The sequence below is a fragment of the Colletes gigas genome, unplaced genomic scaffold, assembly GCF_013123115.1.
Source record: "Colletes gigas isolate AHSC1104 unplaced genomic scaffold, ASM1312311v1 Colletes_gigas_Sc00032, whole genome shotgun sequence".
In the NCBI taxonomy this organism is placed as follows: Eukaryota; Metazoa; Arthropoda; class Insecta; order Hymenoptera; family Colletidae; genus Colletes; species Colletes gigas.
Window position 1 is genome coordinate 1,225,888 of NW_025106661.1, and position 26,196 is coordinate 1,252,083.

Sequence of the window (26,196 nt, forward strand, 5' to 3'; positions counted from 1 at the left end):
AACAAGTGTTCGTAAGTATATGTCCGCCACTGCATGTACATACGAGTATAAAATATTCACGGGTGTACAGTGAGCCACAGCCATAATCGTATACCACATATGAAAATATGTTTCATTCGAAAAAAGAAGTTTCTGGATGATTTGGAAAAAAAATAAGGCAGACATGTATTATAAATATATCTGTATTTATTGCGTAATAATGACAAAAGAAATGAATATTGCTTAACATCAAAAAAATAAAGTTACTACGGCGCAGAAAACATCTCACAGCTAAAGTCGTACGCTATTCTCTTATCTGGTATTCCCCTCCAGGAATTCCCGAAAAGAAAGGAATATTTGTTTTAGCTTGCTAGCAAATGTGGTATTGCATCGAAGTAAGAAAATAAATCGTAATAATAGTAAAAATGAAGCAGACGACACTAGAGGCCCGAGAAATTGTGGCGACGAACTTTAAAGATGGGAAAAGCTATTGAGAAATTGCAAAAATTATTGGTAGAAGTATTGGCACTGCTCAATACATTATTTAACGCTATAGAGAAGAAAATAGAATTACAAATAAATTAAGAACAGCACTGAACAAAAACTGTAATGCGAACTATGAGCGATGAATAGTTAAAAAAATCAAAGAAAATTCAAAGTTGAGTGTAGCTAAATTGTCAAACGAGGTGGAAAAATATTTGCAAAAATCTGTTAATCGAAAAATTGTAAGAAGAGTACTAAGAAAGAATGATTTTCATGGGCGTACTTCAAGCAATAAACCATTTGTCAACGATAAAAATAAGAAAAGGAAACTGAAGTTTGCGAGACGGTATCTAACTAAGGATTTTAGTTTTTGGAAAGAAGTTATTTTTGCCGACGAAAGCAAATTTAATCTTTTTCATTCAGATTGCAAAGTTACTGTATGGCGTAAACCTAATGAAGAATTTAAAATAAAAAATATGAATCTAACTATTAAACATGGAGGTGGGTCAGTGATGATTTGGGGGTGTATATCAGCTATTGGAACAGAAAATTTGTAATTTATTAAAGAGAACATGGACAAATTTGATTATTTGAATATTTTAAAAAAGAATTTAACAAGCAGTGCCGAAAAATTAGGAATTTTGAATTGTTTTAAATTTTATAGTGATAATAAAACCCAAAACATATGTCGCATATTGCCAAAATGTGGCTATTTTGTAACTGCCCGAAAGTTATCAATACACCTTCTCATTCACCCGATCTAAACGTAATTGATAATATTGTGCATGAATTACAAGTAAGGAATAAAAAACATATGATTTCTAATGAAAATGATTTAAACAAGGCATTGCAAAAAGAATGGAGAAAAATTGAATCCGATTTTACACAAAACTTAGTAAAATCAATGCTGAAAAAGTTACATGTCGTAGAATGCAGCCGAGGATACTCTACAAAGTACTAATTTTTAATATAATTTAAATATAAAACAATATTCTTAATGTGTACGATTTTAGCTGTGAGATGTTTTCTGCAACGTATTATAGTAACTTAATTTTTTTTATGTTAAGCAATATTCATTTCTTTTGTCATTATTACACAATAAATACTGATACATTTACAATAATATGTCTGCCTTATTTTTTTCCAAATCATTACTAAACTTCTTTTTTCGAATGAAACATATTTTCATATGTGGTGTACGATTTTGGCTGTGACTCACTGTATGAACATCACCGTAAAATGTAGGAGAATTATTTACGAAGTACTAAAACCTGTTTAATTTAACCTCTCACAGACGAGATACCGTTAATAGAGAAAGCATATCCAGAATGCACCGGAAGCTACATCATAATAGACATCAACTGTTGTACAAGTGATTCGATGCTAAGATTGAATCATTCCGCTGGAAAAGAAGACATCGTGTAGAAAATATACGTACGTTCGTCTTTGTCAATCTATTCGCAGAGTAGAAAAGCGTAGATGCGACCGCGTAGACGACGAAATAAACACATAATAAAGTATACGGTAAAGTGCGTGTGTTGTACGTGCAGGTTAGGTATGAAAGTAGGTACAACGGTGGACGATATCAAACAGCGCTATCGGGGGATCGGAGCGTTCGGACGATCTCGGCTCTTGCCGATGTCTCACGAAGCGGGCCGAAAGCAAAGCGCGCGGCAGACGGTCTTCGCGCGCCGAGCTATCTGGTTGGCACTCGTGTCGAGTCGGGACACTTGTATTCGAATTGACGTCGCACATCTCTCGTTTCTACCTCGTTTTGTCCTCGTGTTTTACGCTGATCGTACTCACGTCAGTTTTATCGTTGAGTTTTGTGCTCCGTCCGATTGTAACGCGCGATCGACACCGGGCAGTTTCTTCGCTACAAAGGAAGTTAGACAGTGCGTTTTTTTTGTGATGTGCATGAAAACGATGAGCCACTTCAAGATGACGATCGCCTGGGTCTGCCTCATCGGCTTGTTGTGTTCTACGGCTGTTAAAGGTGCGACAGAAGTAACATCAGTACTTTCCTTTTCACATATGTATCGTTCGACGCAACTCTTTGGAATATAATAACATTAATAACGCGTCACGAACGCCGCATTTGAGGTTAGCTATGCGCGCGTAATATTTCTTCGCACAACGTACCTTCGTAATCGATGCGTTCGATCGATTTAACGAAGGTTTCGAATTCTCGTTTTAAAATGGTGGTTTAAGCGACGGGAATTGAATACATCGAAAATATACATTCGTTAAACGCGTTTTATGCAATCGAATGCAATAGTGTAACTTTTGCGTTGTTCGCGAGAACTCGTATCGGATCGTTCTAGTTTTAAACTATTCGGTGAAACACGTACTCGCCGATGAAAATTATGACTGATCGAAATGTAGATGCGGATAGCGCTAACGACGATTTGACTGGTCGTGAACGTGGCCAATTCTAGGTTGAAATCATGCTCGATTAGTTAGCGAGACAGACTGGTGCCAGACTGCGACTAAGTTTCATCGCGCCGCACTACAGGAATGATCAAACGAATTACAGCTGACTCTGAGTAGTGAATTTATTGCTGGGAAACTACAACGGTAACCTTTACGCGTTCCTTGGTTTCTCGTCATGCGAGACGACGACTGGCGTGGTAATTCGTCCGATCATTGCTAAGGTCAAGCGTTGAATACCCGGCATCACGGTCATATTTAACCGTGAAGCAAACGTGAATGAAAATTGTACAACCCAAACGGTTTAAAGGGTCGACAATTCGTGGAAATAGTTCCCTTCGTGTAAACAGTTTTCTTGGAAAGCGTTTAAGTAGCGCGTTGTCTTAACCTTACTTTAACACATCCGTAGCTGATAGCTTATCTCTAGAATTACGTTCTCGAATAGATACGATTTGGAAATTGGAAATTCAAAAAAGTTATCGAGCGCACCTAAGGGAAACGTCCCTTGTGAATTATGTTGTGATAGTGGGAAATTTATCATCGCGATATTCCACTTTCTGCGTTCGTGATAACATGATTTTTTCCTTTTCCCCTGATAATTATATTTTCGTTGATTTCTTTTTTTTTATTATTATGCAATTATAGAATTTTATGATTTGTACTGTCAATCCGTACAACGAGCAACAATGGCACGGTGTTATAGTTTGTTGCTTTTTATTAGAACTTTAAAACGTCACGTCTTCTGTGAAATTCAACCCGTTGTCTTACGATTTAGAAATAACTGAGCGTAGTGATCAATGAGAAACGTTTGCAAACCGATTCAACTTAGCTTTTACTATAGGCTTGAATTTGATATAATTGCGACAAAGAACTTTTAAAACTTTTGAATGCAAAATTCACTTTGTTTTTAAATTTTGTAAACATTCATTGTGGATACAATGTGACACAATGTATACATTGTAATCCAAAAATGATCGATTTATACTTTTTAACCCTTAACTGGTACGATACTTTACTGTTACACTAATGGATGAATTTTCACCCACACACCTCAATTACAATATTATTGTTTAATAGTGCAATATAGCAGTCACAGAAGAACAGTTCGCTATTATTAGTGCTGAAACGGAAAGAACAATCGTGCACAGGCAACAATGTATGTAAATTTGTTACATCACAACGAAGAAACAAAATTTCTCTCGATTGAATTTTCACCCATAGTATTCATTAAAGGTTAAGAAAGTAAATCATTGTATTTGCTATCATTTAAGATTACCGCGGCATTAGATATCATTTTTCTCTTTGAATATACTCCAACATATCTAAGCTTTTTTTGGCCGAGACATTATTCACGGGTCATCTAATATCTACGAAGCTTTACAGAATTTAATTCTTTCTAATTGTATGATAAGATATGAAAAGGACAACTGTCGGAAAAGTAAGAATTCATTAAATTATATCAGCAGAGATTGAGCATGGATGACAGTAAGATAGAAGACTACTGCGCGTCGCGAGTGAAACTCGTCAATTATAAGACAACGGGTTTTCAGAAAAACCGTGAAAGAAAGTCAAAAAGATAAATTGTTATATTAAATTGTACGAAAGCTTGAATTACGATGAATCCACGTATACTTTTTCTTCGATTTTACTTCTCTATTGAATTAGAGAATGCACCGGGATCATATAAAAGTTTTGTTTTTGGTAAACCGTGGCTCATAGATGACCATGCTTCTTCAATCATTCGTGTCTTTCTCATCTTCGATCGATAGGTACATATTTATGTGCGTAATATGTGACACGTCGATGAAACTTGCGAATCTTCTTATCAAATATTAATTCATGAGCTGTTATTAGCAACTTCGTAAAGTTGATCGACCACGGAAACTTTTAAGCAACTTTTTGAGAATTCTGTGTCTGACGAGATTTCATAAATAATAATATATTTTCACATAGAAAATTTATTGCTGTAGAAAAGTTTGTTACCCTAGTTTGGGAATAGCATTCAGGGTCAGAATATTTTCCCTCGATGGTTTATAAATTTTGCAGTGGCTGGGTAGTATCCTGTTTGAATTCGATTACCATGTAAAACAGACGTCCTTCTTTCTCTTTCCTGACGTTGTATTACTTTTCCCATCGTCGGTACAAAGTAAAACGAAACGGTTACTTTCCTTGGAAGTAGGTATGAAACAAAGCGGTCTGTTTGATATTTATCGATCTGAGTTATGAATAATACTCTGCATCGAGCAACCATCAGGTTTTGCTATTCGCTGCAATAAAACGATTCAAATCATTGCCTGCTACACCAACTCTCTTGACAGTTTCTTCTTATACATTTCAAGTAAAATGACATAAAAAGATGATGTTGACATTACTGACCAACGATGATAACTTTGTACGTTTCTTTTTATTCTTTACCTTAACGAACTTTTACGTAATTATTGCTTGTACGCTGCTTCCACTCTTGTACCATGCACCGATAAACGCAAAGAAGTTGTAATTAAATGTTAGTAAATATAACGTAATAAAAGCACCGAGCACGGTGAAACTCGTGTACTAATTAGTACACCGTTATATCATAATTACTCTCGATAAACTTCATTATCGATGCGAGGGCGCAGTATTATGACTAAAGTTTCACGCAACGAAGTGTTTGTGTAGAAAATCGAACGATTTGTGAAATATTATTTCACAGGGTGAAAACATTTGGAAAATTAAATACTTGACGCGCGAGAAGAGTCAAGGTGAAAATTCTTGTACGGAGAATTATAATCTTGCTCACGTGCAAGCCACCGTAGAACACGGCTAGGGATACGCCTCGCGTACACGGAAAGTTTAAGGTCACATTTACACGAAATGCCTTTCCCTCTATGCGACTCGGACTTAACTCGTGCTTACCTTGAGCTGTAAAGAAAGGTCGATGCAAATGATGCAATCAAAAACGCTAAAGATAGGTCTTGACACAAACGATGGAAATCATAAGCATTGCAGATTCTATAGGAACTTGATTCGTTAGGATTAAACAATTTATTAGAAAAACTAATTCGATGGGTGGTCTTTTCTCTGCATTTTTGATGTTCGATCAAAGTAATCTTTTAATCCAGTTTCACCCAGCCTTTCTCGAGTTGCAATTTCCTTTTATAATAACCTATAACCGATATCGTATATTCTCAAAACGTAACTAGTGTCGAAAATTTTAATTTCTCAATATATACTATTGAAAAATTAAAAGCAGCAACTTTTTTAGTATAATAATCTTTATTTTACGTAGTTAATTACGCAAAATAAAGCAGCTCTATATTAAGTTAGTTACAGAAATGTAAAAATATTCCACGATACCAATTAATGCAATCCGCTGATTGTACTCGTACCGGAGCAACTAGCTTCAAAATTCGTGGCTGAGTGTTGAGTAAAGCTAATCTCGTGTCATAATGAATATTACGGACTTTTAATATTTTTAAAAGATTTTCTTTTGAAGAAAAACTGAATAAGTGATGAAATTTTATAGAAAAATAAATTAATGTTGTATTTGACAAGCTTACACTGTCTTTGGAACTGAACAGCATGAACTTTATTGTATCTTTCGAAAAAGAAATTATTTGTTGGTAATTTGTATAGATTAAAGCATATAACTCGAACACTCCGATCATTCTGTAAATAATAACTTTAACAAAAATTGTTTCTGGTGAACGTTGTGTGGTTTTATAAATATTAGAATATTAGATATCTCCTTATTAAAATACCATGATCAGGAACTTCTATAAAATTTTCTCAATGCAGCGTTAATCGTATCGGATATTGGTTTAAATAATTCGGTCACCAGTTTCAAATACAGTGGATTTCGATCGACTGGTACACATTGGGTGAAAAATATTTGACCCAATTACATAAAGTTCTACGAATACTGTTACAATTATTGTGTTCATCGAAATTTCACCTAAATAAATAATCGATTCGATAAATTGGTGGTCTAATTATACAGGGTACGCTGCATTTTAAAAATTTCATCAAGATTCGAGCTAAATATTCAATAGGGATATCTCTTTATTTAATATACAATACGTAGCATCATTTAAAATTGTACACTTTGTAGTTCGATTTTCGTGAAATATTATTCGAATAGTATGATTTCCCGAGACATTAATATTAAATTGAAAATAGTTATTTAAATAATATTTGTCGTAATGTAACTGGAATGATCGAGCATGGGTTCAATTAAACAAGTCTTACTCAGCATCAAAGAAGTTACGTTGCAATTATGTACGACCATATCCTTTTACGAGAGCGTAATATTGATTCTAAAGATTCGGTGAGTCAGCGTTGATCGATGGCCGCGAGTCATCTGACCAAGGATAAGAGTCTCGGGCATTTGTCTTTTGCACAGAATACGCAAGCTATATGCAGGTCGCTTCAGGGTCTAGATAATCCAGTTTCACAGCCCACGCATACCAATAGTAGAGGTGGTTAATGTACGACCTACGGTCGGTCAGAGACCCCATCAATCCTCCGGGCTATTCGGTCGAAAATTACCGAGTTAAAAGGAGAAGATTTTATCTCGGCAATCGTACTGCGAATTCTCACAAAAAGAGACATTCTCGTACGCGGTACGGTATTAAAATTTAATAATCTTCCAATAAATGAAAGCACGTATGATGAAATTTCTTTTATTTCGAATTTTCATTTTGAATAGCAAAGTTTTAATTGGAGATTAAGTTCGGACCGAATTGTTACAGTCTGCCCTTTGACGTGAAATTATACTTTAACAATTTTTCCAAACTGTGCAAAAGTCTATTCACCTTGAACTAACTAAATTTAAAGTGATATGTGTTTTCACGTGACATTTTTAATGGATAAGAAATTTAATTTTCGTTTATGATAAATATTATAGAGTTCGTGTGATTATTAATGCTTAGAAAAGAATATCGTTTAATCTCAGACGTATCGTACATTGAAAATAGAACGTAACATTATCACTATCGATACGTCAATAAGGAATTGTAAAACATGATTGTACTATTCAAGGTCTCGATAAACCGACATTTAAGTTCACTATAGAAATTCTATTTAGTTGATACGAGCATTAAGCGTCAAAGGTAGCAGTGAAAAACCAAGCAAGAGCTTTCGAGCTTGCTGACTTAATTGATTATGAGCATTGGAACGAACGGTATGCTGCTACCTAATGAAATTTGTTTTTGAAGAACGTGGATTATGTCATGTAATATGTAACAGAGTGACAATCTAATTGCTACACTCCTGATGCAACTAGAAAGGCTCTGCATAATGCGAGTTCGTGCTTGTACGCTTACGCCACATGTAATTTCTGATATATAGACATTGCACGTCAGTTAGTTTTACATATTTCATAAATATTTCATCACTTAGTATTCATTCTTTATATGTTCAGACTAAATTAAGCGAAAATGGTATACGGTTCGTTGGTAGTTCAGTAAATTTTCGTTCATAACGTCGTTGCTCTTTTCAGTCATCGGACGATCAAACTTTGAATTATAACATCGAGAGATAAGAAGTAATACTACAACATAGAATTTCATAATTAATGTCGGTAATGATTACAAACAGTACAAGAACTGACAGTGAGCGATGAGCTTTTTGGAAAGTCTGTGCTTCCACGTAAAATGATTCATCTCTTACTAATACAACACGGAGTACGGGCTTTACGTTTTATCTTAGCAATACGTAATACGATGAGCCGCTAAATACCTTGCCTCGCTTAACTATCAGGCTTGTAATAACTTCCCATTATCATTCTCGAAGTATATCCGAAGAGCCTCACATTTTAAAGACTATTTCCATTTCCAGCTTTACGTAGTTTCCCCGTTGAAATCGTCTATTCTCTTCGATCGGTTCCGTGCACCTATTGCAACCGCATTCTGTATTCTTACGCCGTTACGCTGACTGTATTTGCATAAGTGGTCGGCAGTTCGATGGCACACGAATTAAACGAGGCTTGCGTAAAGGCACGTAACGTTTCGTCACAATTACGCGACCTACTCTTTGGGTCGTTGACATGGTTCTCCTTGGACGGATCGTGTTCTCAGACCTAACAAAGGCTTTCATGGGCCAAAGGCATCATCGTTGGTTGCCGTCGACCCATGTCGAAGGGTCGAAACAGCCGTAAAGAGCAGCGGTCGTATTGGCCTCTCGAGTCATTTGGATGCGGTAGAAAGAAGGTGAAACGCCCCGTGAGGAAAAGTTACGTGGCAGGTGCGTTCTCCGTTCGCGTGTACACACGTGCGTGCCAGGCTCACACACGCTCAGCTTCACGTCGCCGCGAGTAGAACTATATATACGCCTATGACGACCAACAGGTTCTCCCTGGAACAGGTTTCGGTGCCTATTTTCGGTCCTCCTCCGCTGCCTAAACTCCTCAAATTACGTTCAACCAAGGCAGTCTCTTGCCACGTTGAGCCTTTTCTTTTCCTTACCCTTGACAGGAACCCGTAGCTTCGTCGGACTCACATAATTAAAACGTGAGGGTTATGGCGCCCCTTCTTATGTATATGTATTATTATGTGAGACACCGTTCCAGGAGGGAACTGGAAGCTCTAAGCATTTTGGTGTTTAGAACTCTATTGTTCTCGTCTGCGAAGGGTTTGAAAACAGATTTCAATGTTCTTTTATGCTTATAAATTCTGTAGTTTTAATAACTCTTTAGAGTTCGTTAGTCCTGGATTAGAATGTGCGAGTACAATTTAATTTTTTTGTTCAATCAAATTCGATTAGCGAAAAGGAATTGTTCGACCCCTTAGGTTTGGAGTGAACTGGGTAGTTTATTGTCCTATCGGCTGAAATTGATTTTTCATTGGGCATTTTGGGCAGACCCAAAAATTTGTGTATCTACAACATTGTCGACCTCCACACATTCGTACTCTAGTTTCCTGTCTTTAAATTCGGGCTCCAATGCGTCGTATAGATACATTCATTTGCAGAAATTAATAGGAGAAAATAATTGACAAGTTACTATGTAGTAAATTAGTATAATGTTTATTTGTATTTTTTAATAATGTTAGTTAGACAAAAATATGTGAGTGACAAAAACAGAGCAATATATTTTTCAAACATAAAAAAGCATTAAAAACTTGAATAGTAAATACTTATAAATATCATTATTAATATTAAACGTCATAGTGTTTTAGTGTTTTTTAAAGGTCATAAGTGTTTTAGTGCACTGGGGAGTGTGTTTTGAGATACGAATTAAGAAAATCCTACGGCAGAATTGTACAGAATTACAATTAAATTGCTCCAGGAATTATAATTACAATATGATTGGACTACATTATAATTCGTAATTGCAACGAAAGTATATTTACAAATAGAATTTCATTAAAACACATTAATTATAAATAAGATGTAATTGAAATACGTTGGAATTAAATTACGTAATTGAAATATAACATAATTAAACTAACTGTGACCTACATTGTATGGAGCACGGTCGATGGGACTAAAATAGGACAATCAATTTCGTACCTGAGGAGTTAATTAATTCATTATAATGTTATAATGTATTGTTAACGTTTTTCTGTAGGAGGTTATTCTTAACTTTTCCAAAACATGAACCACGTGGCACGGTGGGCAATGTTTGGTAAAACACCGTAAAATATTTCTATTACGTGTTTTATTATTAGTATCTATTTTATTACAATGTATGAGGATAGGTCAGTCTAATGTGTAATTCGGAACTAATATACATTATTTTGTCCTGTATGTAAAATGTTAATTTTCCATAAATACAGTAAAGAAATAGAATAGATATAGAAGTGAACGAACAAAATATGGAAATAATCGTTCGAAGCAGGATTTAAACTGCATTGCATGCGATTGGATAAATTAAGTTACTGCGATGATTCGACGCCAATAAACTCATCTTTGATACAATTACGCAGCTGTCGTTACGTGCATTTACGTAGGCACATGTACATACATATCGCGACAAATGCCATCATTCGAACGATAGTCGCGTACGATAGCGACATAATAAAGGCATTTATAGTTTATACGAGCGCACTGTTTAGGCGACATGTACGACCGACGTACGCGTCCATGTAAGTACACGCCATTGCGTGCACCTAAGCATGCATATGCATACTTAGCGGATCGTGTGTGTGTGTGGACAGATATAGCGTATTTTATACAGCGAGATCCGCGGTTGAGCGTTTTCTGAAGCGACTAGCCCGTTTAACTGCCATGAAAATACATACCAACATGTCGGACAGTGTGCAACCACGCATAATTAATGAAAATCGAGATTCACGGCGATATTTATTACTTCTGTACTCGGTGTTGCTGGGTCAACGTACCGCGGTTGACGATTTCACCGTCAATATGCCTTGGTCGAAACGAAGGGAGACCGCTGACGCGCTAAAATGATGATTCACGCAGAAAAGTTCATTGCGAAAGATCGATCAAGCAACACGCTACGCATACTATAAAAGTTACTGCGCGTTAATAGTTAGTTGAAAAATCAAATTTAATAGTTAACAGAGGATCTTTCTATGGATCGAGGATTTAGAGACGTTATTCTACATCTGGCCATCTTCAAAAATGACTTGCTACCCTAAGTATTAGGCAAAATTTTTGTAAAATTACAAGTTCAAAAAGTAAACGTTAATCAAAAACATGCTTCAAATAAATATTTATTAGTTTATAAAAAGAAATGGAGCAATTTGTTAATACTTAATGTGAGTATATAAAAAATATTTCAAGATGTTACTGCAAAACGAGTTCCGTAAAAATATCCGGCCAGTTATAGTATATTTTCAATTAAATAATTCTTTCGTTTAGAGACTTACTTCTTGTCGAATGACATACATTGTTACGATATTGTAAATAAAACTTATTCCCTATACTTCCTATAACATAATTTTTTTGCAAATGTGAAATATGTCGCTTCTTACAAAAGATTTCAGTTTTCAATTTACACATATTCTTTATTCTAGATGCTGAAGCGTTTCACAATCACATGTTCGTAAACGTTAAATCATCGTACAAAATAGGTGCTTGAAAAATTTGAAATACTTTGAAAGGTATTCGTTTTTCTAACATCTTACATGATATCTTTTATACGTAAAATAACGTGGAGAATTGATTTATGTAAACAAAAACGTATAATTGAATTCTAACAAACAATACAGTTCACAGAAAAATTAACATCGTCGGAAGTTAGACATCACAGTTCAATTCATTCCCTGCAACTTTCTTCTATTGTTAATCGTAAGAGGTATTATCCAATCAAATTGTATGAGTCATCTTGTGTGAATTGTTTAAAAAATGCCTAGCTTTCTACATTGCATCGAATATGTGCGATTTCCATATACGAAATCTCCATTCCATTTTCACTCGATTCCAATCAACGTTGAATTTCAATTCCGACCGGCATAGGAGTTCCGTGGATAGCACACGGTAGCTTTCGATTTTCTTGCGATTACCAGCTCGCAAGAGTAAATCACTCGTACTAACGGAAACATAAATTGGTTACTTATTCGATCAAATTTGACAGTGGCGAGGGTCAAAGAACACTGGTCTGACTTAATGGTGTCAAATGTTACGCAGATCTCGGTGAATCAACTGACATACGCGTAGCGGTTAATTGTAGGTGGTTAAATAGACGAGAGGTAGGATATTGACCCGATCCTAAAGAGCACATGGTCACGGAAAGGAACCTCCTAAAGTGCACGCGAACCAAACGCTCGCACGCTCGCAACTTTCCCTTCCGATAGTTACGCAATAGAATTCATTGTACGCAGCTCCGTTGCCGTCAGTCTGAGTTGTTTACGGCGAAACCTTTAAAATTTTTACAGCTTCCACGTATTGTTTACCGAATAGTCGACCAGCAGTATCAATTCGTAGCGCGGTGCTTTCCATATCGATTACAATTTTCATGTGTTCGTTCGCTTTCTGTTCAGAATTTTGTTCAATTACTGAATCTCGTGTAGGAACTTTTTCTAAACAGCTGCTACATTTTGGACGTTCACTCTAAGTTCTTTTTTGCTGTAGTAAATTCCAAACTCTCTTTTTAGTACAATACTTTTAGTTCCGTAGTATTTTGGATACATTGGATACAAGTGAATATATAATTATAATTTGAATTGATTTTCCTTGTTAAATATTATCAGGAACAAAAATTAATTTTCACTATCATTTTTAATTTCGCAAGAAAACCTGTGATCGAATGAAATGCTTTCGATGCAAGTCGAAGCATTATTGTATGATTCGATACATATAAAGGGTTTCTTGTGAAAGTAAAAATTATTGTAAAGATTAATTTTTGTTTTTAGTAATATTAACAAGGAAACCAATTCAAATTATAACTATACATTTACTTGTATCTAAACTTTTTGAAATACAAAAACATATTCGTGTGTGTCATGATAATTTTCTAGAAACTAAATTTCTCGAGGCATGTTAGAATCTCTCGAGAAAGGAGAAACTAGAATTATGGACAAATCATAAATTTTTCTAGGGAAGAGGCACCGGTAGCACGTGAATGATTTTTCCTCGAACGATCCAATTACGCTTGTCGCGAATCCTGCGAAAGAATTCTTAGTTAATTATGAGCGTAGCATGGTTTTCGCAACCGTACCGAGTCAGTTTTCCCTGTTGCGAATGCAATCGCGGACGGGAACTGCGCTCGGTGCCGCGCGTACATAGGCAGCTTGCCAAGTTTCCTTTTGATCAGGGATTTTCGCGGTACACTGTCTTGATTTTATGGACGCCTCGAAAATCTTTTCGACTCGCGCGCAACCGCTCGCAATTGCCTCGGTGACGCGCGTAAACATTATTAGAATCGGATAACTCCGTTGGCAAATTTTTCTTTCGCGCTTCCGTTACTCTCTTTTAATTGGATTTTAATCCGCTTTCGCCGTTCTTCAGGCCACCGAGATCGTTTTCGTCCGACTCGTGACGCGAACGCGTCTCGTTAAAAAGAAGAAACACAAGAGAAATATGTAATTACTAAGGGTGTCGGGTCGAAAATATCTTGCGTTGCATAACAATATCGGAATTCCCAAAATTTCGGGTACCGTAACTGTGAATTACTTTGGCTAAAAGTTTAATCATTTTCTACCTGTGGAGTAAACTTTCAAGCAAACAATTTTTTTATTATTGAAGCAATGTTTTCATTCATCGAAGAAAAATTGTTGACAAACCCCTTAACATAGAATTATATTCTAATTTTTAAATTATTTTTTGTCGAAACAAATTTTATTTTATATACTTTTGATATTTTAACCTGATATCAAGACAAATTTTTAACTTGACATTCTCGGGTTCTTCCACGCCCTTATCTAATAATTACAAACGTTTGGTTCTTCATTCTCGCAAACTGGTTGTATTTCTCATCAGAATTAAGGGAAACAATATATGTATACATTGGAATATTAAATACATAATTGGTCGCATATCGGGGGATCAAATATTTCCGTTGATAGCTTGTTCTGGTTCGAGTTTAACGGTGTTTGTTTTACGCAGCCGTCATATTGAAAATATATCGAACGCGATAAATATCGGTTACGTAATCTGCATTGCAAATATATTCTCGTTGTACGCTTTCTTTTTATGGCATGCACGTCGTTTTTCCGTCGAATGTGAGCCGGTTTGGAATGGGGAAACTTCGCATACTTCTTGATAAGATCGTCTGTATTCAAATGTAATGAAAATCGGGTAATCCGTGGCGTCGTAAATTTCCCAATCTCATAAAAACGTTATACATGCAATTCATAATCAAAATTGTACATTTCATAGTGTGAGAAACAATGGTGTAATATAAATAATGGGTAGGGATTTTGGTGAACCGCGATTGATTAATTTGTAGTTTAAAACTTGTTCATTTCGTATACACAAAGTTCAGGAAACAAATACTTCTCTTTATTATATGTTTTTATTATAATTAACTACAATAATTAAACAAAAGATAATCAGAAATAAAATGCATTTGAGCATTAATTATGTTTTTCCAGTCTAAAGACCAAATATATACGTACGAATGAAATTAATTGTTTTCAATATTTTTTGTTTGAAATAATTGTTGCTAATCTTTACGAATCACTAAAAATTACCCAAACAATAGAGTATGAAAACGTTCTGAATAAATACAATTGGAATCAATCGTTGCAATTGATTAAACAGTTATCAATTTAAAAATTTTCCTTTTGTTTAACGAACAGTTTTCTGCTTTGTACTTTTTTTTTACAGTGGTCTATAGTGATACTTCTGTTTATTATTTTTACCATGTCTCTGTTTGAATCACAATTTCACGTTCCAATTGTTGTCTGCTTCATATTTACGTTATTCTTGAAAGAATGATGGTCCAATTACACATATTCAACAGATTCCAAATAATAGAGAAATACGAGAATAACGAAACATCACGAGATATTTTTTCAATGGAATAAAACGAATGCTTTGTTGTATAAATTTGAGTGAAATGTAAATTTAACCTATGTTAAAGTTGTCGTTTTTCTTTGGTAATAAAAGACAGTCGTTGTTTTTTAATTTTTTGTACGAGTGCAAGGAACAAATATTACTATTAGTAACTCACTTTTTTTATTAAACGTCTGGAACTCTATTAACAAGGAACATAATCCAATAGAAAATATTTCACTGTTTCAAAAAATAATAGATTTGTATTTTTTTCTACAGTTTGCAATTTAAATTAGGAAAATTTCGGTAATGTTCGATCTCTGAACAGGTGTTATCGCTTGTTATTTATAACTAGTTTCTATAGCTAAAGAGGACCGTAAAAAAATTATTAATTTATAAAATAACAAAGAAGAAATAGACTTGTATTTATTCTATAACTAGATTTTTTATCCACAGCTTGTAATGTATATTTGAACAGGAACATCAGTCATGAAAAAAAATTAATTTTATCCAAATTTGAAATTATCAATTGGGTTATGTTGCTTGTAAGTTAACGGTTGATTATAATGTGCTGCATAATATGTAATAACTGCATTTCACCTGGAAGTAGATGAATGTTTGCAAGAGTAGATTAAGAATGCGTACCAAAGAAAAAAAAGACTTCTATCGAATCCGTGAACATATCGTTATCTGAATCTTGTACACGCTACTTGGCGATGACATTTTTGCAAGTTACCAGCTGCAATGTGCGTAATAGAGGCACGCACGTGTTGCACGCCAGCGTAAACCGTGTAACTGTTATGGGCAGCAACGGGCTTCCCTCTGAATTCACAAGGCTCCCGTACGATACCGTGTAAGCCCAAGAGAAACGAGCGACGGTTTCGAGCTGACTTCTCGTAATGCTGGAAAGTACGTTTTCCGAGCTCACCGTCCATTCTAAATCTGTATGATGGATCTGCGAGCGTGCAACACTTATCACCGTGGAATGTACTTTTTCTCGAAACGGGGTCGACGGTTATTGTTCTCGCAAACTTCGGGGCTTGTGGTCAGTGCGCGCTGATGGACTGGACCCCGCTTCGACAGTTCCCGCGTCACGCTCGTAGCTTTCAATTGAATCTATCCGCGTTGGTGATACGCACCAGCGGCTCGAAATTTATCCCATACCCGGCCAGCGTTTGGCAAGGTCACTGAATAACTTGGGTTATTAAGGGTTTACTGTCACCTTTCTGGCGGACAAAAAAATTCGAAAAATATTTTGCTTTATGAAATAGTAAAATTTATTTGCCTGATCTAGGAAACTGTGGCCCACGGGACCTTTTTATCGTAAACATTATTGTTCCCACCAGAACACTATGTGATCTTTTCTCGATGTAGTACAGTGATACTACAGTGCCAGTAGAAATTAATTTTACTAAAACGTTAGAATGAAATTTTCCAAAAATATTTATCATTTATCAAACATTCGTTCCGAAAATATCGCGAATTATGAAAGTACAGAATTAAATTAAGTCACATTATAAAAGTACTAAGATGTCTTGTTTGCTTTTATTTATATATTTATTTTATTCAACTTAATTGCACAGTTACATTGTACACATCAACCAATGATGTTGAGTCTTCTGCTAACAACTGTACAAAATGGCAAAGTGTAATTAGAGAGCTATTGTTAATATAAACATTTAAATGCCATAATTTCTGTAATTTTTAATACATTTAATATTGTTAATATTGCTAGAATGTAGACTTTCAAACAGTTTTGGAGCCGAGATCGATTTCATTTCCTTCATATTTAGAGCATAAAAACTGAATTTTATTTATAGAAAATGTTATTTAGATTGCACATATTATATTATATAAAATTGGTATACGTATCCTCCGTTTTGTCGCGGTTGAGGTGGCTTCTTAAACGACGGGACGCATTGCTGAATTTCTTGCGAGCCAATTGTCGTGAATCAAAAAGGTCAGGACCGTCGAAAATGTCAGAGGAAGAATCAATTATGCGAGGGTGCACGCGGAGAGCCACTGGCCGTTAATTAGTACGACCGAGTAATGGCCGTTAATCGTATTTAATTCGACGTAGAACGCCCGGGCGAGTTTGCGTGAGCAATTCGCCTCTCGTGTTTCGTCGTTATAAGAAGTCGTCTCGGGACTCGATCCGGGTACAAGCATATAACCGTATTTTTCGTGACAGGATCGCGGGTATGCCGTGCACATATAAGTACACCCGGTACGTTCACGAACATGTACATATGCAGACGGCAAAGGGAACAGCATGCCGGCAGACTTACAGATCAGTGCACTGTTATATTCCTCGCGACTAGACCTCACGGGAATTGGAATCGACTGGGCCCCCTCGTATATCAGTATCATTTTTTCTGACAGGAAATCGATCAACCTGGTTGCCGTTCCACGGCAAATCGCAAAATATGCCTGGCATAATTTAGAACCCTACGTACGGGGAAGGATTGCCTTTCACGGGCCGTAGCTGAAGTTTTTCTCGCTCCTTTAACCCTTCTATTTATTTCGATTGCTCAGGTAAACGTGGATGTATGAATTCACAAGCGAATATCCCACCGATGCAATATTCATCGTTCAATATGCGACATGTGTGAAGTTTCACTGGACTTCTAATATTAAATGCAGAATGCAAATACGTATCCTGTTCCGTAATAAACGATGCAACCACGAAATAAGTGCTTTTACGTGGAAAAGTGAATCGAAAAAAGCAGAATACACTTCCCTCGTGACACGCTTCGTTTACGGAAAATTTGATTTTGAAGTTGGTTAAAGTGGGAGTTTTATTAAGAGTCGCTTTAACGCGTTGACTGCCAGACTAAACTCCTCAAATTGTCCACGAAAACGAAACTCATATAGAACTTGTTTTTATATACTCATTAAAATTCAAGAGTCCTGTATAGATTTATTTTCTTTAACATCTAATCTTGAAAATTAATTTCTTTAGCTCTTTAGTGAAAAATGTCATTCGCATATAAGTGATGTGGTAGCTGATGTGTTAATAGGACATTACTGTACACGTAACTGTAGATAGATTTGGGAGAGAGGAATATATAAATTCTAACTACGTCATTGCTTACATCTGATGGTATTAGTCATCTATTAAGAATGTCACTTTTTAATACCACTGTTTATACAATTTTTCCTTGTTTTGTAATTTCAAGATTTAATGATCTGATTCACCAAATATTCTACGTAAAAATACTACATATATCTATCATACGTAACATTCAAACGCTTGAAAAAACATTTTCCAAGTCACATTAAAGCAAACAAAAATTCGTACAGAAAGGTAAAAATCCGTATAAGAAAAGACTGCGTGGGAGTAGAATCGTGTGTATTCCATTATAGTATTTCAGTGCTAAGTAAGTACTTTAAGTTTCTCGCGACAGCTACGCTCTTACGAAATCGTTCGTCCCAGGGTCACTTTTGGTGGCAGAGTTCAAGTAATTTGACTTTTGACGATCGGCGTGGGTGACTCGCGCACAGTGACTGTGTCCGATAAATTAGCATTGTCGCATCGTTAGCTGGCTTTCAGTCGGCGTCGGTGAGTTGTCGGCAGCGAGGCGAAAAGGAAATCGAAAGAAAAAGGAAAAGCATAAAGAACAACGAGGCAGAGTCGCTTCTCCGTCCACTGCGTCGAGCAAGGTGGATCCTCTGCGTGCCACGCCACGATGAAAGTCGTGACTCGGCTCTTTCTTCCAGTCTGATACTTCCTCGTTTGTCGCAGCAGCTGAGCCTCCATGGAACTCGATTTAGAGTTTATTGTCTCGCTCTTCGAACGGACATAATTGCCTTTCCTCGGTTGACGGTTCGCCGTTTTTTCTACGCACTGAAACTTGTTTCACTGACGTCTTGTTACGTTGTTATCGGAATAGACATTTGATATTTGTCTGACAGGAAAAGCACCTGATTGTTGCTATTGTCTTTCGATCGATTTTGTCACTTAACAGTTTATCGTCTATTTCAAAATTGTTTGTCTGCAGCATTTGTTACGCGCAACAACTACTCTAATTACCAATACAACAATTTTCTTGATTGGATCTATTCTTATAATTCTATTTGCACTTGGAATTTTCATCGTTTGTGGAAATAATTCGACAGTATCGTACGATGTTCGAATTTGTTTGAACGTAAATCGTTATTATGTTAATCAATACGATATTATATTAATGTTATGTTAATTAATTACACACGCCGAAAATTCGAGTTTGTATTATGTCGCAGAATTATCAGCGTACGTTGTGTTTTATGCCTGAAGAGATACTATAGTAATTAGCAAAAATCCCGGCGGCTGTGAATCGTTCGCAATGAATATTAAATTTTGTAATTAACCGATTACTTTGTTATGCAATTAAGACCCACAAATAACGAGGCAATCAGTTGACAAGACGAACAATCTATTGTGTAATTTGCAGCCAAGATTTTCCGCGCTGTTGATTTCATGTCATGGTAAGTCGGCGGGATTACGAGTGTCTTCGTAAATCATATCCGAATGGTAGCGCGAGAATTGAAACGAAAATTGATTACTCCGTTCCATTATTCGAAGACGTTTTATTTTTCATCCTATCGCTCGAACCTGCGTGATCGATGCAATTTTTCCACGAATCTCTCGCCGTTGATCTTTTTTTATTTTTAATTTCGTTCCTTGATATAGCATTATTCTTGTTAATCCACGTTTCGCGTGTCAGAATTACGTGCTCGTAGTTACAATAATCTTTACACTTCGAGAGTTTTATGCTTTCGACGGTTTTGCGGGGCCGGGAAAATTGTATTCCGATACACACGATGGATTTTCGTGTCGTTTCCTTTACGCACGGACACGGTACCAGCACCGGATGCGCGTTCCGTGAGTAAAATTACTAACGATTCGCGCGTTCCATTACGAATCGGTTGCTCTCAAGGTTCATCGAATGTTTACAGTCGTATGCAACAATCGAAATCACTGCGATGAATGTTCTTGGGAAATACGTTCCACTGTCTGCAACGAATATTCAGCTCTGTTAGGTGTATCGAAGCGTGGATTTTGTATCGTTAGCCCAGGCATATTAAATAGAACCGGTACCCTTTGTCATGGAAAATCAAACATGACAACTTTGTTCGGTTCTAAGAATTGCTACGCTTCAAGTTTGCTACCGACAACTTTCTCTTTCATTTCACAGAAATTCTCCGTTATCGGGGTCATAGGAAATAACCAACGGTTAAGTACATTAACATCAATCTGATGTATCACTATTCCATAAGAATAGTGCAAACATCAAAGATCCTGAAGTGAATAAATTAAAAAGAACAGCCTTTTTGTGCCACCTCTCCAAACTCGTAAAATACTTTAACCCATTGAGGACAGACGTTGTAGATTTGTATTCGGTGTGACTACCAGTTCTTTAATATAATCACAATTTTCGTCGTTGTTATTTTAGATTTCTGTACTTTGTAAAGGTTGTATTGGTATTACGGTTTAAAGAGAACTCGTTATTCGAAAGTAATGTCCATGAATTTCGAATGCAAGAAACTCGAGCGGAGAACGATTTTCTCGAATTAGAATGGAAATGAGTCGAGAGACTCGGGAGCGATGATCACAAAGGACTATAATACACATCTACATGCCGATCCGCGATTCACTTCACCGGTTCTTCGTCTTCCAGAGGCGCTCTTTCCTCTTTCGGACGTTAATAAAGTCTTCTGTCTCCTCCTCGTGCCCCAAAGCCGGTGAATTTCCATCCTCCGGAGCCATTCTTCTTCCACCAATGTTCCCTTTCCCCCGTCTCTTTTCCCGCGAATCTCCATCTCTTTCCCTCACGGTTAACCCGACTCTGTTGCTCTTGCCAGACCATCCATTGCGATCATAGATCTGCATCGTCGGCGGTGGAGACGGTGTGCTGCTCGTAATTACCCCGTCGCTAGTGCACTCTGGAGGCCACTAGCCTACCACACTGATCGGACACTTTCACACTGAGGCACACAAGGAAACGTGGCGAACACGAACACTCGCAGACGACGGCGTCTGTAGTACACATAATGCGGACTATCCCCCTAACGGAGATCTATGAGAAAATCCTGGTCAATTACCTACTCTATTCGAACCACGGATCCACCAGGCTGGAAGATTTAAGTGGTTGTCGGAATATCGATATAAGACGGTACGAAGTTCCTGAGCACTTGGGCCTGGATAAACGGACGCCACTGACGCTGACAAATATCGAATGCTACGGGATTCAAGTTCTGCGAAATTTGTAGACAGACGCGGAGAGTTTAGTAGTACATACATGGAAGTGCGAGTAAACAGTAAACCGATTTTGATCAGCGATATCGTCGATCGATGTTTCTACAACCCCGGGATGCTTTACGGGGGTATCCTTGGTTTTAATAGATACACTTTACAACGTACTTTAGAGTTTGTTTCTTCCCGAAATATCGCGCCGAGGGTCAGAACAACCGAGAGAAAAAAGGAGGTTTGACGGTATTTCGGTATACATTTTATCGAGGCCCTTAGCCCGCCAGCGATATGCGCCCGAAGTTGACCTTAACGAGAAACGGACCCTCGTTTCGGGCTGGAGGAAACGAAAGACAGAACAAAGCAACGAAGTAGGGGAAGGCGCACTTTTATCCGTGATCGTTATACTTCCTGGAACCTTCGCGAAGGTACCAGCAAGGAAAGCCGGTCGACGAGTTCAAGGTTGTCTATATAGAGTTCAATGATCCTCGAAGTGGGGTCCACTCTTCGCGAGGAGTTCAGACACTTCAAGGAACATTAACTATTTATGGAAGACGGTACACTGTTCCGGGGAAATAGTGCATGCTGGTACTATTAAGCTTTTCCTTTCCGTTCCTTTCGTTGCTGCTGCAGGGAAGTTAACCCTTTGATAATTACTAATAATTACACATCATTTTTTCATGATCGTGTAATGACGTTCGTGCTGTTTCTCAGAAACGATAAATATAAGATACAAGGAACGTTTGCGACGCGTATCGATCGTTGAATTTCTTCGAGGAATATACACGTTGCGACGAGAGAATAGGAAATAATTTTTGGGACAGCGAATAGAGCGTTTTCAGAACGGTCACTTTGGAATCTCCACACATAATACGCGACGTTGTTCGGTAAGCAACGTGCTCCAGAGACTTTGGGGCCCGAGACACGAAAGGATTCGAGGCGATGTAGCGTCGAGCGTATCATTGTGTTCCCGCAGTCGGTTCGCTCCGACTGTGTAGGTTTACGTGAATCGGACGCGAAGATAGAGAGAGAAGAACGATCGAAGGAGAAGGAGGCGATTGGCCAGGTAAGACCGGTCGAACAGGTTTCTTGGGTCGAGTAGGCGAAAGCCTCCACTCCGTTAGCCTCTTTCTTTGCTCGGCACTGGCTGGACTCTCGAGAGAGCCTCGGACACCTCCGCGCCATGTATCCACGAATACTCGGTCCGAGAATCGTTGGGAATATACCGTACAACGTGACTGCGATGTTTACAGCCGACAATAATGAATCCTCGCCGTGAAATAAGATAAAAATGCTCGAGGGAGTACTTCCGAGCTGCAAGTTGAAATATCGATCGTCCCGACGTAAAATAATAAAAGTTGGTTAGGTTCGCTGGTCAACCGGACGTGTAACAGTCTTATCTCCTCGATGTACCGCTCGACGCACACGAGAGAAAAGAACTTGACGTATTCCTCGCGTTGAAGTTGCGAGTAAAACCTTTCGTACCGTGTCGTCTGGATTTTCCATTTTTCTTCCTATTTTTGTCTTTTTTTTTTATACAATAGGGCAACGTTGGCAGTAGTATCGCGGCTACGTTTACCGCAGTATCCACTATATAATACGTGTCTTCTAAACTTCTCCGACGGGTCGCCGAGGCGTGGCTCTATCTTTTTCGGGAAACCTGCCAAGATCACTGTTTATAAACGTCTTCGAATGCACCTCGAGTCCAGCGACTAGAAAGAGAATCTTCCTTTCTAGACGGGCGTTGATGTGCCGTTTGAGGTAATATTGGTCAGTGCATTCCTCTCCGTGGAACAATTCGACGGAAACGTGGCGATTTATAGTGGACCCTTGACGGGTTCTTTGCGGTGTATTTTTACGGTGTATCGTGAAGGTTGCGCTCCTTTTTCTTTGTATGACTTAACGAACGAAAAAAAGAAAGGGAGTCGTGTGTATTTCTACGAACACACCTCGTAGACATCGGAGACAGAGATCCGTTCGCTTTACGGTACATTTGAATTAACGCTCGAAGTTTCGGTAGGCACGTAATAAAAAGAATCGTACGAGATCTTGAACTTGGCCAAACGAACAACCCCTCTTCGACCGTGACTTACTTATGTCGACGACGTCGAACAATGGCCTGCGTTTTATCGTAGTAACGAGAGTTTCGTTTACGAAACAGTAAAACCTGGAACGGAGACGACGATGCGGATGTTGGTCGGCGTTTCTCTAAAGACTGTCCTACTCCCGCGTTCCGCGCCATTGATCAAGAACGAAGAATATCGCGGAACGATACGATATCCGATCGAATGGCTGCTGGTATCGAGAAACGTTAAATTTATTGGTACGTCCGCGCGCAAACTCGTTTCGACCTAAGCTTTAAGCTCGCCTTAGCGTCGAGCCACTTGGACGGTGGTCTGACGACCTCTCCCACTTCATCCGGCTACAGAGTTTGCCGCTTCTTTACCCGTTTCTTGTTGGCGACCCGTCTTTCTCTGACTTTTCGATAAAATACACCGTGATTTTATTTACATACTTGCCTCCCAACAATAAACCACGACTTCTTTGCGAAACTTCCTCGGTGGAAATGAAGTTTTATCGTCAAACTTTTGAAAACTATGACCAGGCACTACGTTTAAGGAGTATTCTTAGTTCGGCGTCTTTGAAAAATGGGAATACTTTCAGCATTTGTTTCTAGAAAATTTGTTTAAATTTATCGTGGTTTTATTGATTACTTAACAAGGTTTTAGAATTTTTGTATGCACTCTCGCAACTCGGAAAATGAAGTCATAAATTGAGGTGAACTATAATTTATATGAAATTCTAGAGATCCTATTACTATGAAAATAAGGGAACATTGTGAAAACCACACCATTGAAAATAACTGTCAGATTTACTCGTTCACAACTTGTCCTGCAAGCTCAGAGCTGTTTGTTTTTCATGAGATGACATCGTTACGTCTTTCCGCGTCAGCGTTCATCGCGAAGTTGAACATAATTATTCACTTCCTTGCCAGACGCTTTGTTCGCGGCTATTGTTATCTGTATAATTGATTCGAAGCGCTCATTGAAGATGCGGGAAGTCAAAAAGATCGTAATTTCAATTATTTTAGAACCACAATGTGTATGCTTTACAGCAAATTGCCAGATTAATGCTTTGAAATTTTCATTATGATTTTAAGAGAATCCTCCAAGATATCCTTCGAGTAAACCATCTCCTCTGAGATCTTTGTAAATCGAATTTAATAGCGTCCTGCATTTTTGGGTCTAGAGAAGGACTATTTTATTATAGAGAGACTACCGACTCAAAAATTCACAATTTATTTTCTTTGTTGAATTTAATTATAAATAATCTTCTGTCCGAGTTTATCTTTTTAATTTAATTAGGAAGATTGAGGAAACGTGATAGCAAATGTTTTTTTTATTTAAAATTACTACACTGTTTCCGTACAATTTGGCAGACGGAAATTTCAACGCTTTAAATGCATTCACGGTAACATAAGAAGAAGATTACGTCTCCTGTTAACGATAGCAGCGAAATAGCGTCCGCGTATTTTCCATGAATTAGTTTGTGCAAAAACAGTCGTAGAGCGAAGTTCAAGAAGATGGACACAGAATGCACCGACTCTATTTTGGGACGCTTGCCAGGATTTCTATTTACAAACACCAAAGATGACCAAAGAAGAGCTTGCGATAGAAAAGTTTCTCGTTCTTTTTATTTTTCTGTCCCGTATGTTCGTTTCTTTCGCTTGAAAATTCATTCCTCCGTTCGCTGGTCACGTCCCTGGCGTATCTTATCAGTTTTTAAAAGAAACTACGCTATACGTTCGTAACAAGATGCGACGATCTATCTTTGTGCGTTGAGGTCTCGTCGCGTGCTTGGTACGCGGCTATCAACGATATTTATCGCGTAATTTGAATTAAATTGATCCCGTCCAATCGAAACCGGTTAACGTTTTCATTGGTTTATACTCGCAATACAGTTAGCAGCGTGCCGCCTGTATTGATTATAGTGGTATTCAAATAAAAATGAGCAGTGCATCGGTGAGTGTGTTTTTAAATCAAGTCGAACATAATGATGTGCGCCGGAGAAAGCAGTAGAGTTTTAGTCGATCTTCAACGAACGGATCGATACGGGTGCTCATTAGCACTTTCAATCTCAGACACCTTATACTTTCGAAACTTTTCTATAGCCGTCCATAAACGTATTCAAAACACGAAGTTTCGTTTTCAAATTTTTTAGTTTCATTCACCGTTGCAACGAGTTACGTTGAATTAACCTATTCAGGGACGAATTATTTTGCTTGAAGTAAACGCAACTTCAAACTGATATTGATCTATGACGTCTATCATCAATCTTCGAATTATTTTGCTGTGCCACGTTATTGGAAAATTTATGAATATTTTCTCAATACTTTAGTGATTATTTTCAAACCTCCATAATTAAAGTAAATGTACCTGGAACACAAGAAAATCCCTGTAATGTTCACTGAAGAAATTTTACAGGAACATTAATTAATTCTTACGCATGTACATACGTAACAAAGAAATAGTTTCTTTTCCGAAATATAAAATAAATTTCTTCCAACGAAGATTGGTAAACTGTGACCCGTGGACTCGATCTAATCCATCGTTATTAATAGGCATATTAATAGTTAGTACATACATAGTAACACGACACAGTTATACTTATTCGTTTACAAATCGGCGTAAGTGTAT

General features: G+C 37.4%; 1 protein-coding gene across 3 annotated transcripts in view; it reads left to right on the forward strand.

Annotated features, from left to right (window-relative positions):
- The first annotated feature begins 2,153 nt into the window (after positions 1-2,153).
- Positions 2,154-26,196, forward strand: part of LOC122402061 (fasciclin-3) — an 858,180-nt gene continuing 834,137 nt past the window's right edge. For all 3 annotated transcript variants that reach the window (XM_043404572.1, XM_043404573.1, XM_043404574.1), the window contains exon 1: positions 2,154-2,458. In XM_043404572.1, the coding sequence (XP_043260507.1) occupies positions 2,374-2,458 (85 nt within the window). In that variant the 5' untranslated portion in view covers positions 2,154-2,373. The remainder of the gene's footprint in view (positions 2,459-26,196) is intronic.